This window comes from Globicephala melas, chromosome 1 (genome assembly GCF_963455315.2).
Source record: "Globicephala melas chromosome 1, mGloMel1.2, whole genome shotgun sequence".
Taxonomy (NCBI): Eukaryota; Metazoa; Chordata; class Mammalia; order Artiodactyla; family Delphinidae; genus Globicephala; species Globicephala melas.
In genome coordinates, this window is record NC_083314.1 from 4,724,514 (window position 1) to 4,739,462 (window position 14,949).

The 14,949-nt window shown below is 35.0% G+C and overlaps 1 protein-coding gene across 4 annotated transcripts in view; it reads left to right on the forward strand.

Annotated features, from left to right (window-relative positions):
• DENND1B (DENN domain containing 1B) overlaps positions 1-14,949 on the forward strand; it is a 253,377-nt gene that overhangs the window by 150,584 nt on the left and 87,844 nt on the right. For 3 of the 4 annotated variants that reach the window (XM_030884092.2, XM_060294108.1, XM_060294160.1), the window contains 2 exons: positions 1,899-2,000; positions 13,583-13,708. In XM_030884092.2, the coding sequence (XP_030739952.1) occupies positions 1,899-2,000; positions 13,583-13,708 (228 nt within the window). The remainder of the gene's footprint in view (positions 1-1,898; positions 2,001-13,582; positions 13,709-14,949) is intronic. The other variant, XM_060294197.1, reaches the window with a different exon arrangement.

The following is a 14,949-nucleotide window of genomic DNA, read 5'->3' on the forward strand; positions in this document are numbered from 1 at the left end:
TCTTAATGAGTGTTCCCGTTAACAAATTTTAATATTCAGCTATTATTAGACTTCTTAAAACTAAGAGAAACTTTGAAAAAGGTATACATTTCATACTAATGCTAATTTCCTTTATTCCGAGATTTTTTTTTAAACTTTTTATTTTATATTGGAGTATAACCGATTAACAATGTTGTGATAGTTTCAGGTGCACAGCAAAGTGACTCAGCTATTCAGAGTTTAGTGTTAGCGTCATTACAAACATTTTGGGGTCACATAACCATTACTCTATGCTATTTAGATGAACTCATTTCATTCCTTGAAAAATACATCAGGTTTCTGGATTATCTTTACATTTTCTGTTAAAAGGGCAACTTAGAATTGAAGAGGGAAATCAAAATTATTATATACTTTTTGCATACAAATGCCATTAATATAAATATAGTTTTTGTTCATAGGTTATTTTTGTAGTTATGCTATAGTTGATTTGTAGATAACCACGTATTTATATATGTAAACCTTTTTTACGTATATGTATGCACATGGAAAGGAAATGAGTTTATTTATAAATGTTTTGACAATAGTATCACTGTTATAAGTTACTTTCTTAGAAATGGCCATTTTCTTAGTCTTACTTTAGAATAATTATAATGTCTTTTACAGGATAGAGTTTTAGAATCACATGCCCCCTTGAGAATGCATATTCCACATAGACATTGTGGCTATCCTAACACATAAAAATTCCCTACTCTAGACTACCATTTTCCTAGCAAATTTAACATTCTACCTGATACGCAGAGATTTGAAATCCTAAGTGGATCACAGAAATTCCAAGTGGATCACAGAAATTCCAGTCTTGGCTAACTTAAAAAATTGGCTTGGCCAATTTAATATTAAGCTATTTAAATAATCTGAAAAAATGGCTATTATTCTAGAATGTCACTTTTAAAACTACTGCACTGAAATTAATTGACCAATTGCTAGTTGACCTATGCAATTAGGGAATTCTGGGTTGATGGATATATTTCATTAATGCACACCTTACTTATTTTCATTAGGAAATAATATTATTTGCTATCATCTAGATAAGACTAATAGAATTATATGATTTGTTTAAGTAGACATATTAGTTTAAATAAGAAAAATAAACTATAAATATTTTCTTTCTTTAAGGATAAAAATTTAATAAATTCTAATTTACTATCATTTATGCATATATTGAGATAATTTGACCATTTGACTAAGCTTTCAAACAAATATGACAAATCAAATAGTTAATCTGATAGGCTATTAAATTTGATCCTTTATATTAAATTCATGGGATAAACATTACTAACAGTAAATTCCATATTACTGCTCTCTGTCATTTTTTCTTACTCAATTTCACTTGTCATCATCAACTTATACCAAATTTACATGAAGATATAGAGAAAATATTTATTAATTTAAAACTTACTTTACTACTTAGTAGTCATATTTATTGTTTTGTGTTAACCCTGCAGTATGATTTAGGCTAAAAATAGCTATAGAACGGGCCACATGTTCCTGTATCATAGGATTGAAATTCAATTGGTAAAATTTAAAGGATATAAATATTTAGTTTAATATAGCCATGCCTATTTTGTATTTGTTGTAGTATCTCTTTGGTAGTTAAATTACATTCAGTGTCTCCAAACTATTAATATATTTAGATGAGTAAACATGCTATTTTAAGCATTTTTAATCTTTTTTTTTGAATGGTTTAGACAGACTTTCTCATAAGGCAAAATTGTTTATATTCTTTTATGATGTAGAATTTTCCTTTTTTCTTTTCCTAAGGATAATGCATTAAGATAATTTTCTCTACATATCTACGTTCATTATAACTTTGGAAGGAAAATATACTAAGATGTTTGTTTATAATTGTGTTTTTTAAACAGAGAGTGAAAAATAAATCATTGGAGGATGTGGTTATGTTAAATGTTGACACAAACACTTTAGAATCACCATTTAATGACTTGAGCAGCCTACCGAGTGACGTGGTAAGTCTGGAGGATATTTTGTGGTGAACAAGCGTATATATGTTTTCTCCTGGACCCTTGAATCACCAAGAGTTACTTTCCCATTTTTCTGTCTGAAATAGAAGGGCTGAATATGAGCATGTGGTGTGAGAGGAGTCAAAGCAGAGTCTGTCTTTCGTATTTTTACCTTTTGGCAGTTGAGGAGATGTCAGATGCAATATCATATTCCTTATTGTAAAAGTAGGATCGTAATTAAAAAGCTAGATGCATTCATTAGGCAGAGTTTCTTTAAACATAAGTCTCTTCATCTCATCTTAATCATTATATTACAAAGTAGGCATTTCTATCTGCCTAGTGGCATGTCTTGCAAAAGAATGAGAGAGTTTTTGAAGGCAAGAAGAAGAAGGGGGCCAATTATCGGCTTTTGCTTCCCTGCCACCTGCCAGCGCTTTTCCTTTTAATTAATGATCTGATGGCACTGGTCAATATAATAAGAAATGCTTGTACAGTTGGGGTCAGAAAATTCTGGCTTTGATCTCCCTCAACTTTCTGAAACATTTATTTGTTTTCTCTAAATTATTTCAGTTTTATTTTAATCCTTTCTATCCTGCTGAGGGCTGCAAGAATGAAAACCTACACTGTTTGTCATTTGCTCTGGCAGAGCAAAGACTGCTTACTTAGAATTCTATTTGTAAATTAAACTGCAAACCCAGTTTGTCATAAAAGACATCTGATCCTTTTGAAATGACGAAAACTGTCTTTTGTCTGTAAAGGCTGATAAATTAAGTGCCGGCTCTCTTCTGGTCTTTGATCTTGCAGAGGTTTGTGTGTGTGTGCATGTGTGGGTCTGCAGCTTATAATAGGATATATTCTGTACTTTGTGTTAAATAGTCTCCAAAGTCAATTTTCTGGCCTTCGTATTCCTCAGAACAGGGTAAAAATGCAGATTGTACTGTTTCTGTATATATTCTAATGGCTATTTTAAAATATCTTTATAACATAGTTCTAAGTTAAAATAACTCCCCTTTAAAAAAAAAACCCATTGTTTATTCAGCTATATTAAAATTCGGGAATAAAAAACCTTTAAAATATATTTTTTTTCTGTAATACTGCAAGTACTTTGAAATCACTGTTAGGGAGCTTGAAAATAAAAAAGAATAAAAAAAATCTCAAACTCAGAAAATACAGTAATACTAGCCTTGATTGCTTTTATGGCTAGTGATAGGGAAAATGTGACTTTAAAGTCAAACTCAGATTATTTATGCCCATAAATAACCTAAAATACTTGCTGACCTTGAAGCAAATTAAATCGAACTACTTTATCTAACTGTAGTAAAATTTATGCTATGTATGAACAAATCCAAACCCAGTCCAGTGAAGAATTATATTATCTTTTTAGCTCATTATAACTCGATTGCCTCATTATAAAGATTTTGCAGAAGCTGCTAGAAAGGATTGGAGTTGTTCATTTAGAAATCCATCAAAGTATTCTTCACTGGATAGGGGCATAATTATGAAAATAAAGTCCTAGCTTTTAAGAATGTTTTCCTTATGTGCATGTAGTTCCTACCATTAATTCCCTAAGAAGAAAGGATTGTTTTTTCTTTTTTTTAAATGAGGAAGGATAAGAAAGAGGAAGAAAAAAGAAAAAGAAATCAGCTTTTTTGTGTTATATTAAAATTTTTATAGTCAGCCCCAGTGATAGCTGATTATTTCTTTGAGAAAAACAATCTTTAATAGTAATGTTTTGATGAGTGATTCTTTTTAAATTGGGAACCTCTACTTTCCTAGTAGAATTAGTTTGATATTGAAACATTTATTTAAATATGTGAGGAAGTTAAACAATATTCATGAAATGTAAAAGCCCAAATATATAAATGACAAGAGGGACCATCTCATTGTTTATTTATAAGCAACAGTTAACTGAACATAACTGAAATAGTAAAAACATATTCATAAAAAGGAACTCTGCAAGGTAATGCAGATATAACTAAATATATGCTTGGAATTAAGGAGTGCAGACTTAGACAAATTTGAAGAATGAATAAACTGAAATAGTCCTGAGGTGGAGCTAGGACTATCTACAGAAAGTATGAGATGTTTTAAAGTTAGAGTCATTTTCTAAAAATGTTTCAGGTGATTGTTCGTTTAACCCAGCTCTAATAAATTTAGCTTTTTCATCAGTTTTCCAAAGCTATCTCTTGTAGTAGGAAATACAATAAAGTATCACATCATACTTGCTATAATTGTAAATGTTTTAAATGAGACGTGTTAAAAATCACAAACGATCATACTGAATTTTTCTGTGACTTGAATTAATAAAATATACTTGAAGCCTGAAAAATATTACAGTTGGTATTGTTTGATAACTTAATAAATTAACTGATATTTAAATGGGGACATTTTAAAATCATTCACCAAAACATTAAAATTATGCTTACAGGCTAGATGGCTTTCTGTGCATGTGCACTTTATTATCGTGTCAGCTTGACCAGTGGTCTTGGCTGTTCCAAGGTCAGTGGTCACAGTTGTCCTGAATTACTAGTTCTTTTTTCCTGTGGACCCTCTGCTGTGTTGCATGCTGTAATCTTCTTAATGGCTTCATTCCAATATTCACACATAATATTTTAGATTTATTGACTGTTAGAAATACTACCATGCCAGTAGCAGTTCCGCTACTCTTAAGGTATTTAAAATTGGAAAAATAAATCAGGCCAAAGCTTTCAGGAATCCTTTGTTTTCCTTAAGGGAAGGGGAAAAAACTCTCTTCCTGTCTTCTGACAAGAACAGTTGTTTTTCGATTTCATCATTTCACTTTAGATCTGGATCATTAAAAGAAAAAAAACAAATTTTATTGGGAGTGATTTTAACGATATTGATTATTACATGGAATAACTTTTAAAAGCATTAAAGTATACTGTTGTAGTTTTTGTCTACGAATACATTGTGAGTTTTATTTTTTTTAGTGGCTATGCCAAGTTATAGGTACCTTCAAACATATGTAGTTTGAGTGTTTTGAAATAAAAAAGTAAATTTTAGGGCTATGTAACAGTATCGATTGCAGTTAGTGTTATTGTGGTATGTTTTTAAGTGGGGGCAGAAAGAGCCAGTTGTATTAAATATAACATTTGAAATCTCAAATGGGTTCATTTTAATTTAAGAAAATGCATTATTGAGACCCCCTTCATTGCAAATATATACACAAATTTAGTTTCAATTACATAATAATGTAAAATGTTGTATTTCTAAGGTATTAGTGCTCATTTAAATTTTTATCATCATTAACATTTTAAAAAGTAATTTGGAAATTGTTACTATTTCAAAAATAAATAGGATGCCTCACTAGTGGGAAAATTAAGCTAAGTAAAGTTATAATGAGATACAGGAAATCTGTCTTTATGTGAATATTAAGTTAAAACAATTATAAACTATTATAGAAGAAAGCAGGTTAGAATTGACGTCTGAAAAAGTTACATGCATTAGAATATTCATTACTAGGAAAACAAATTTTGACCTGTACTGCTTAACTGTTTTTAAATAATTTTAATTTATTAGACTGTAAAAAATAATATACTCTGAGACAGGTCAATATACTTATACCCCTATGTTAGATAAGAGGATAAAGCCACAGAAAGTATGCTGTTAATGGTATGTCTAGAGCTTTAGTTCATAGAAGTTGATCCTCTGACTTACGCCCCAGGCACTAGAGCATGGTCTGTCTCGTATAAACGTGATACACAGTGCAATGAGTAACTCTTAAAATTTGATATAGAAGCTTACTCTCCATTCTAATCTTGTTAAAGAAGTATCATTATGACCTATTTGATTTAAATTAGGATTGTCAACACTGTTTTAAAAATTCATTTTCATGCTATATGTAATGCTATTGGAAAACGATTGTCTATTTTCTATTATGAGCCTGTGTAGAAAATACAGTATGTACACTGAAGAGTTATTGTACCATTCACGGTAGGCCACAGTATGTTACAGGACAGCAACATTTAGTATAAAGCATATTTAATTATTCAAACATTGAAAAGACCTTATTATAAAATAGAGTCATTTAAAATACTGTGCGTCTTGGGCTTCCCTGGTGGCGCAGTGGTTGAGAGTCCGCCTGCCGATGCAGGGGACGCGGGTTTGTGCCCGGGTTCGGGAAGATCCCACATGCCGCGGAGCGGCTGGGCCCGTGAGCCATGGCCTCTGAGCCTGCGCGTCCGGAGCCTGTGCTCCGCAACGGGAGAGGCCACAGCAGTGAGCGGCCCATGTACCGCAAAAATAAATAAATAAATAAATAAAAATAAAATACTGTGCATCTTATACTGAGGCTTTCAAGTATCACACCAAGGACTAGGTTAATGGTTTTACCGTTACATGAAAAGGAAAGACACAAATTGCTCCGATTAACTAAAAATCATTACAAGCCTAAAGAACTAGAGAAAAAAAACCCAACTCTTGACTTTAAATTAAAATTTTCATATATCTGTATTCAAGTGAGTTAATTAGTTTGGGAATAAGTTTGGAAAAGAACTGGCTTTTTCAGAGAGTTTTTAAAATCAGCTTAAAAAATTAAAGTATGTAAACAAATTTAACTCTTACAACCATACAAATAAGTCAATAAATATATTTAATTCATTGGATATTTCCTCTAATCTAACACGAAGGTTTAGTATGTTAAATTGTCATAATATATGTTAGAAAGAGAAAAAAAAAGGCCCCAGAGAATATTTTATTAGTTCCAGGTTTGCCACAGCCATGCTGTAATCCTTATCTTGTTTAGCAGTGAATGAAGTCCCCAGCAAACTGGTAGAGTGTCCAGGTTGCAACTATGTTACAATTTCACTCTGGTTCTGGAGTAATTGAGAGGACACTTTTTTGTTTAATAGAGTAGTCTCCAGGAGACAAATCCTGCTTTCAGTTTGCCCCTGAGAGTAGTGTTTGTAAGGGTATTTTCATCTGACTTTCATAGTAACGAAAGGGAGAAACCTGGAAGCCGGTTTAATATCCATCTTTGTGGCTCTGCGTGCAACTGTGTGTTTCCTGTCTCTGGAGAAGGAGAGCAGGTTGTGATGGCAGTCACCGTGCTCCTGCACTCGACTTTGGCTGTTACGGGGATTCACCCTTCTTCTAAATAGTTACTTTCAGAGATGAGATTGTTTACGAAAAGGCTTTTTGTTTGTAAGTAAACTATGAATAGATCCTGCTATTTTTTCCTACTGTTTTCTTGGTGTGTATTTTTTAATATAAACTTTAAATAGCAAAGCATAACAAAACAAAAATTAAAAGCTCAAAATCTTAATTAATTGGGCCTCAACATTTAAAAGGTCTTTGTTGTTTTTCTCTTGGCTGCGTGAGAGAATCTGTGCCTCCCTCTGCAGGACCCATCCCTGCGCGGTTCCTCCCTGCATGTCTCTGTATGTTTGCCATTTTAAAGTTGATTTAGAGTTTGCTACTTCTAGTGATTTTCAGTGCTCATGAATTTCCTTGGCTTTCTCCTGGCCTTTCATTTCCATCTAAATTAGCCAGCTCTTCTCCTAATGTCTTATTTTAAATTTATTTTTGGCTGCGTTGGGTCTTCGTTGCTGCACGCGGGCTTTCTCTACTTGCGGCGAGCTGGGGCTGCTCTTCATTGTGGTGCGCAAGCTTCTCATTGTGGTGGCTTCTCTTGTTGCGGAGCATAGGCTCTAGAGCACATGCTTGGTGGTTGTGGCGCACTGGCTTGGTTGCTCCGCGGCATGTGGGATCTTCCTGGACCAGGGCTCGAACCCATGTCCCCTGCATTGGCAGGCGGATTCTTAATCCCTACGCCACCAGGGAAGCCCCTCTCCTGATGTCTTTTTTCCTCCACTATCATCTTAATAATGTGCTTCTCTGTCTTCTTATGGCCAGTATGTGTGTATGTATGTATATATATGTTTTGGCTTTAAAATAATTTAAAAATTTGTTCCTTGTTTTTTAAGTTCTTCTCCATATTTGAGAGACTTTTTGTGTGCGTGATGTTGTGAGCACTGTCATCATAGTGGTTTCCAAATCTTGCTGATATGATGACTTGGTGGACTTCTCAATGAATTTTGTTCCCGGGCACCATCACAGATATTCTGATCCAGTTAACTAGAGAAGTTAGTGTAGCAGCATGCCTTGGACAGGTTAATTTGTTCATTCGTTCAGCAGATACTGATTGAGCACCTACTGTATGCCTGTATTGTGCTGGGAGCAGAGTGGACAGGAAGACGTAGAAGCTGTGGTCCTGGAACTCACATTCCATTATTAGCTGAACCCAACCACAGGGCCACACCAGGTCATGGTGATCCTGGGAAATAGCTGGGTTTGCCCAGCTGGGTTAACCAAGCACCGTTCAAAACTTAAGATTTCTATTACCAAAGAGAGGGAGAGTGGCTGTTGGTAGGCTGACAGCTGTCTCTGCCATAAGCGAGCCCAAATGAAAATAATGGTAGCCAAGCTGAGAGGCCACTCTTACCTGCCTCCAAACTGAGATCTGCCTTTTGAGGTTCAGCTCAACATGTCAAAACACCTGAGTGCAGACCTGGCCTGAACAATGAGTATGAGTAAGGTGGAAGGTTGAGGAATAGCATATACAAAGGCTCTGCTGTTGGCAGGTTCAGGGAATGGAAGGAAGTCCTGTATAGCTGCACTTAGAGGAACAAAAGAAGAGGTTACACAGATGAGGTGGTAGAGACAGGTAGGAGTGAGAGCATCATCTACAACTATTTTCCCTTCAGAGGCATCTTAAAATGAGTGGAAGGTCTGTGCTTCTTGTTCAGGACCTCCAGACTTTACTGGGAATTCACTGGAGATTTGTAGCAGAGGAATAATAGTGAGATCCACTTTGACTTCTAAAAATATCATCTTGGGTTCTAGGTCCTGAAGATCACTGGGGTAACGAAGCAGAAATGAAGCAGTTCAGAGACCATTTGCAGTGGTCTAGGTGAGAGATGGGAGGTGCTTGAACTGGATAGTGGCAGGGAGTTGGAGAAAAGCGGACAGATTTGAAATCTACATCAGAGGTCGAACAGCTGGGGCTCAGTGATTACTGCTTCTGGAAGATGAGAAAGGGTGCAGCGTTGAGAGGACCTGCAAGGCACCTGGATGCACGGAAGTGACACTGACATTGGACTTGAGGTAGAGTAAGAGCAGTTTGGGTTGTGATCATTTTAAGATGCCTCTGAAGGGAGAATAGTTGTAGATGACGTGGTATTTTAGGCTTCGAAAGGTAATTTAAGCATTCAGAGAAACAATGTCATGATACCCTCTGGGAGTGTATCATATGTTTTTCATTTAATAAATGTTAAAGGTTACTGTTTTAATTCTTAGATAGAAGCATGTTAGAAAATTATGTTAAGAAGGAAGCGTTAATTTTATTGCTTAAAAAACTGAACATCAGAAGGATTAAAGAAGTGTAGGGATTTAATATCTGATTCATACAATGACCATAACATGTTTCATGGAAGAATAAAAGGCTTTAACCTTGTAACTTTTTCCTAAAGCAAATAATTATTTGAAACATTAACTTTTCTGAATGTCCGTAGTTTCTAGAGTGCAGCTTAGTTAGGAAAAAGGATACTTAAAGACATCACAGAGATGTTTCCGGTCATGTAGGTTTTATCCTAATGTTATTCCTGAACATTTATTTTTATCTTCTGTTCTTTACCCTTGTGTTTCTCTTTGTGATCCTAAAAATTAAAATTAAAATTTATGGGTTACAGTGATTGATTTATTTTTCCTGAGAAGACACATCTAAAAGTCAAGAGAAAATTTCTGTCACTTCTCTGAAAAACTCAGCTCTTTTATGTCACCTCCCTTCCTAACCCCCGGTTGGCATAATTGCTTCATTACTCAGCCCATGTGCACGTGGCTTGCACTCTTCTATTTATACCTGTTTGCTGTGTTTACTCATGTAATTCCCTTCTTTTATCCATGGTCACTTAGTGCTAAGAGGGTAAAAGTGGAGAATTGGTAGTAATATTATTCATGTTGCAGTGAACTCCCACTGGGCTCAAACCCAGGTTATAATTCCTCCTGTGATGGCTGCTTTAGAAGCCTGGATTCTCGTTGTATGAAAGGAATTTGAACATTTGATAAGAGCAGTGAAATGACGTTTATTCTGAAGTTTTTTTCACTGTTTAACTTTTTTTTTTTGCAGGGGAGGTCTAGTATGATACCTAATTAGACTTCAAAAATAATTTATATACAGACTAAAAAATGTCATAATAAAATAAAATGTCAGTTTTCAAGTCATCTTTAGCCATCGGAGATTGAAGCTTACTTTGTTAAGAATAAAAAGAGAAAACAATTGATACTTTTTCAAGATCCCATGATAGGATTTTGTGATAATAGCCATGTGACCAAGGTTCCAAATGCTTTTCTGAATTCAGTTATATGTGAGTATAAACTTTAGGGTATCATGGAAAGATGTACATTTATTTCGTAACTAAACTTAGAAGTTTGGAAATTAAAGCAGAAAATGCTATTTCCCAGACCAAGTATTTTAAATAAGTGCAGAAGATATATCACCTTATTTATAGATAAAAACAGCTAAAAGCTATTTAGCTCTGCAAAGCATAGTGGTAACTGGTGATAATTTACTCCAGTGGTCTAAAGGACAGGAAAATAGCGAGGCTGACACAATCATTTTATGTTAGAGTAATATCCTAATAGCTGAAGCTGACTATTAAAAAACGCTTTCATTTTTACAGGCTGTTTCTGAGCGCTCATTGGTGCACACAGAAACGCTTAACTCAGCTGCCCTTCTGGTCTCTGAAAAACAGGAACCACCTCAGACCTACTGGCAGTCGAAGCCCACCTAGAGTAGGTCAAGGAAGAACTCCTTATATGCTGTTTGTAAAGGTTGAAATAATGTAGAAATAGGCAAAGGAAAAACTTAACCATATTTCTTACTAGTCTCACATGTCTGTTTGAAATTATATAGTATGCTCATATAGAATAGCACCGTCCAATAGAAATATAATATGAGCCACATATGCAATTAAAATGTTTCTAGTAATCATGGTAAAAAGGAATAGGTGAAATTAATTTTAATAATGTATTTTATTTAATCCAGTATATTCAAAATGCTGTTTCATCATGTAATCAATAAAATTATTAATGAGGTATTTTGCTCTTTTTAAGTCTTCAAAATCCAGTGTATTTCTTTTTTTACACTAATAGCAAATGATAATTTGGGCTACTCACATTTCAAGTGCTTGTGCGTCTAGTGGCTACCGTTTCGGACAGTTCTAGAACAGGTATTTTCTTCTTTCCTATTTTGTATAGAGCTCTTGAGGAAGTTCAAGAGCTCTCACTGACTAATTTTGGAAGTGAAGGCTACCTCGTTATGATTTGGTTAGGAAGGGCCTGAGGCAGTGTGATGAATACCCTGGATAACTTACGCATTGATTAAGTAATCAAGGACTTGGGGTAATAAAGGGTGAGGGATGGTTTGACTTGCCTCCAGTCTCTGGGAGCATATGTGTCATGCTTGTCCTAAGGATTCTTAATTTGTGGAGAACTGAATTGTCGCTTCCAGATTTTATAGAAAAATACATCTTGAGGAATTTTCTTTTACAAAGATACAAGGCATGACATTTAAAAATTTTTTTTGTTTTCTAAAGTAAAAATTAAAATAACCCAATCATTTTCTTTTTATAATACTTTGGAAGACTAGAATCTTATTCTTTCCATCATAAGCCTTTTTAGAGGGCAGTAATGAAATACATGTATTGATTTTCATCCCCATTGGTTTTTTTTCAAAGGCATTTGAAACCTAAAAAATAACATTATTACAGACTTAAGAATAAAGGACGTTAAGTCAGAGGTTTGTTTTTGCATCCTTCAGCTGTATTTATTTTTGAATATGTGGGTTACCTAAAAATATGCATTAATTGAGGTTAGATTTTAATAATAAAAACTTCTTCTTAAATGAATCCTAATTTATGCACTTTGTGGGCTAAATGAATTAGGGTCTAAACTTTTATCTGAATCTATGGAGCTTGGGTATAAATTGAAAAGATCACAGCTATGGGGAAAGACCTATACTGCAAAGGCCTTTCTGCATAGATTATGAACATCATAACTCAATAATTTTTTCAAAACTGTGGTTATAATTGGACCCAATGGGGGTCTCTGTCTTTGATCAGATCACAGTAACTGTGACTTTACACTGGAAAATGTCACTACTGTGAAGGTTTATCACCTGTAGAGCTGGTCCTTCCTCTGATGCTGTGTTCCTTTCTCATTAGCATTATTCAAAGTTTAGTTGTTAATTAGGTTGACACTTCAATTACAATCATCATCCACAAGAGTAGTCAGGGCTGCTTGTATAAAGAAATAAAAATATTCCTCCTTGCATATATATGTAAAGGAGGAATGACATTGTTTTGTTATCTGGTAGTATCGTAAGGGTAAGAACATGCTCTGATAAGGGAACAATCCAACCAGAATTTGTCCCATCAGTTTTTTCTTAAGAAAACAGAATTTCTACGTGACTTCACGTTCGCATGTAGAGCATTGACAAGTAATGTATATGAGCATCAATGGTATTTTTTAAGTGTGCAGAGTGTAGTTTTTATTATCTGTGAAAGGAATTGGTCAAGTGAATTGGATGCATAGGAACAGATCACATCACCTCCCCTTTAAAAACTAAGAGTGAGCATCAGAAGGTTGATTACTCTTAGAAAATACTCATCTAAGTGAGGGCTGTTCATAAACAGCATGCATTCTCTAAAATACACACAACCTGAAATTAAAGGATGCAGCTGTATGAAAAATTGTAACAAATGCAGGTGCCTTTCAAAATTCCACAAATTCCTAGATAATATATTTTTCTTTGATCTTAAAACATTATTAATGTGATTACTGGTTCATAAGGCAATAACGTTGACCTCGAATCCTGCATGTGGTGGTGGAGAAAACTGGACAGAACTGGGTTGAAATCTCAGTTTTGCCACTTAGTAGCCAGATATTGAGGGCAAGTCGATTCACATGTTTGAGCCCCTGTTTCTTCATAAATGGTAACGTTGAGTACCTTTCGTAGAAGACTCTGAAGATCAGATGGGACAGTGTCTAACGAGCACAACACAATTCCCCACTTGTGGTAGGTTCTCAGTAACCTTAACTTCCCTCCCCTCTTTTTATCTAAAAATGGTGAAAACTATTCGACAAATGACTGGAAAATTATTTATATATACAAACGAAGCTTCCAAAAATAAAATTAACTAACAAGCAGTTGAACGCTACCCAACCGGCTTCATCTCCAAACAAGTAGACACATGTTGTAATTGCTAAAAATCTGCAGAAAAGTGGCTCACAAGCAGTTTACTGTAAAATAATTAAAGCTTATTTATGTCAAGAGGCCTTGGGAAAAAAAGAGAGCACAGACCAATTTGCATTAGCTCATTACTGTGGGCCCCTGCTTTCCTTTCAATTAACAGACCAGCAGGTGCTCCCTGACTTAGAAGATAAGCCGTCAGGCAGAGGATGAGGCTCCGGCTGACCTGCACACGCTGCGGTCCGCCTGCCCATTGGGCTCGTGCCTCGCTGTACCAATCTCTGAGGTGTGAATTGAACGGTTCCTCTCTGTCACGCAGGTCTCGGCCCTGAAAAATAAACTGAAGAAGCAGTCTACAGCTACGGGGGACGGAGTGGCTAGGGCCTTCCTGAGGGCGCAGGCTGCTTTGTTTGGATCCTACAGAGATGCACTGAGATACAAACCTGTAAGCGTTTTATTTCATCACTGTTTTAATGTGCTCTTGTGTGGAAACATTTTAATATCCCACCCGAAAAAGTATCGCAAAGGTTTTTGAAAATACAAAATAATATGCTTTAAAACATGATGTTCCACCTCCAGTTTCTTGACTTTATGGTTTTCGTTCTTTTAGTAAATAACCCTGAGTTAATATTTCCCACATTCTCTTGCATAGCACCTTGTTTATTGTTCTAAAATTGGAATTCTTACTCATAACTAATTAATGAGTTGTGTTACTACGTCTTAGAGTAACGACCCAATCTTGTTAGGATTACTAAGAAATCAACCGGACAGTTGGGTTTATTAGATCAGAGTTTAGAAATGACAAGTATAATGTGAAAGTTTAAAAATATTAGAACTTGAACATTTTGCAACATTTGGAAATTTATTGTCTTCCTAATTCATAACACTTTTCTAAGTGGGCTTATCTATTTAGCATACCCTAGCTCACTTTGCCATTTCTTTCTTGTTTTAATAACCCCCAAATTATTATTATGTAGAATTGTAACCCAAGTTGTTAGATGGTCCAAAAAGGTATAAATTAAAATATGTCTTTTTCTCTCGGAATTATTGGTTAAGCGTGTTAGTCTGATTTTACAAAAATGATTACACTGCCCTTTCATGACCAGGTGAATAAATGGATTAAAAGTATTGAGTTAGTAATAAGTAATAAGACCTGTTATCTAGTGGATACTTCACCATTGTTAAGGCTGTGTAACCTCGACCCATTTCTTTAGTCTCACTCGACTTCCATCTTATTTGTAAAGTGAGAATTCTTATACCTTCTCTGTCTACCTTTCAGGGTTGGTGTGTAAATCCTGTCATAAACCATGAAGCACTAAACAAATGTGAACGGGTTATATGCTTTCCGAGCTGACTTCTAAATTAGTAGTTCCCACCCAGTGGCTCTTGCACCTCTGAGGAGTTACTGAGTTAGGCACATCAGCTACTGTCTCTGGAAAAGTGCATGTGGTCTGATCTGCATGCTGATCTTTTTGAAATACGTGTGTATATTTTAAAACATTATATAGAACTCATAGTACCGTACAGAGTATACGTATCTCACGTGGGGGAGTCTTCAAAAATTATTGACAGTGATAGGGTCTCATTCTTTACAAGACTGGAAACCAGTCATCCACACTACAGTAGAGCATAGTCGTTAAAATTAGTAAACATCAATTGAAACAAAAATGGGTTTGAAAGACAAAA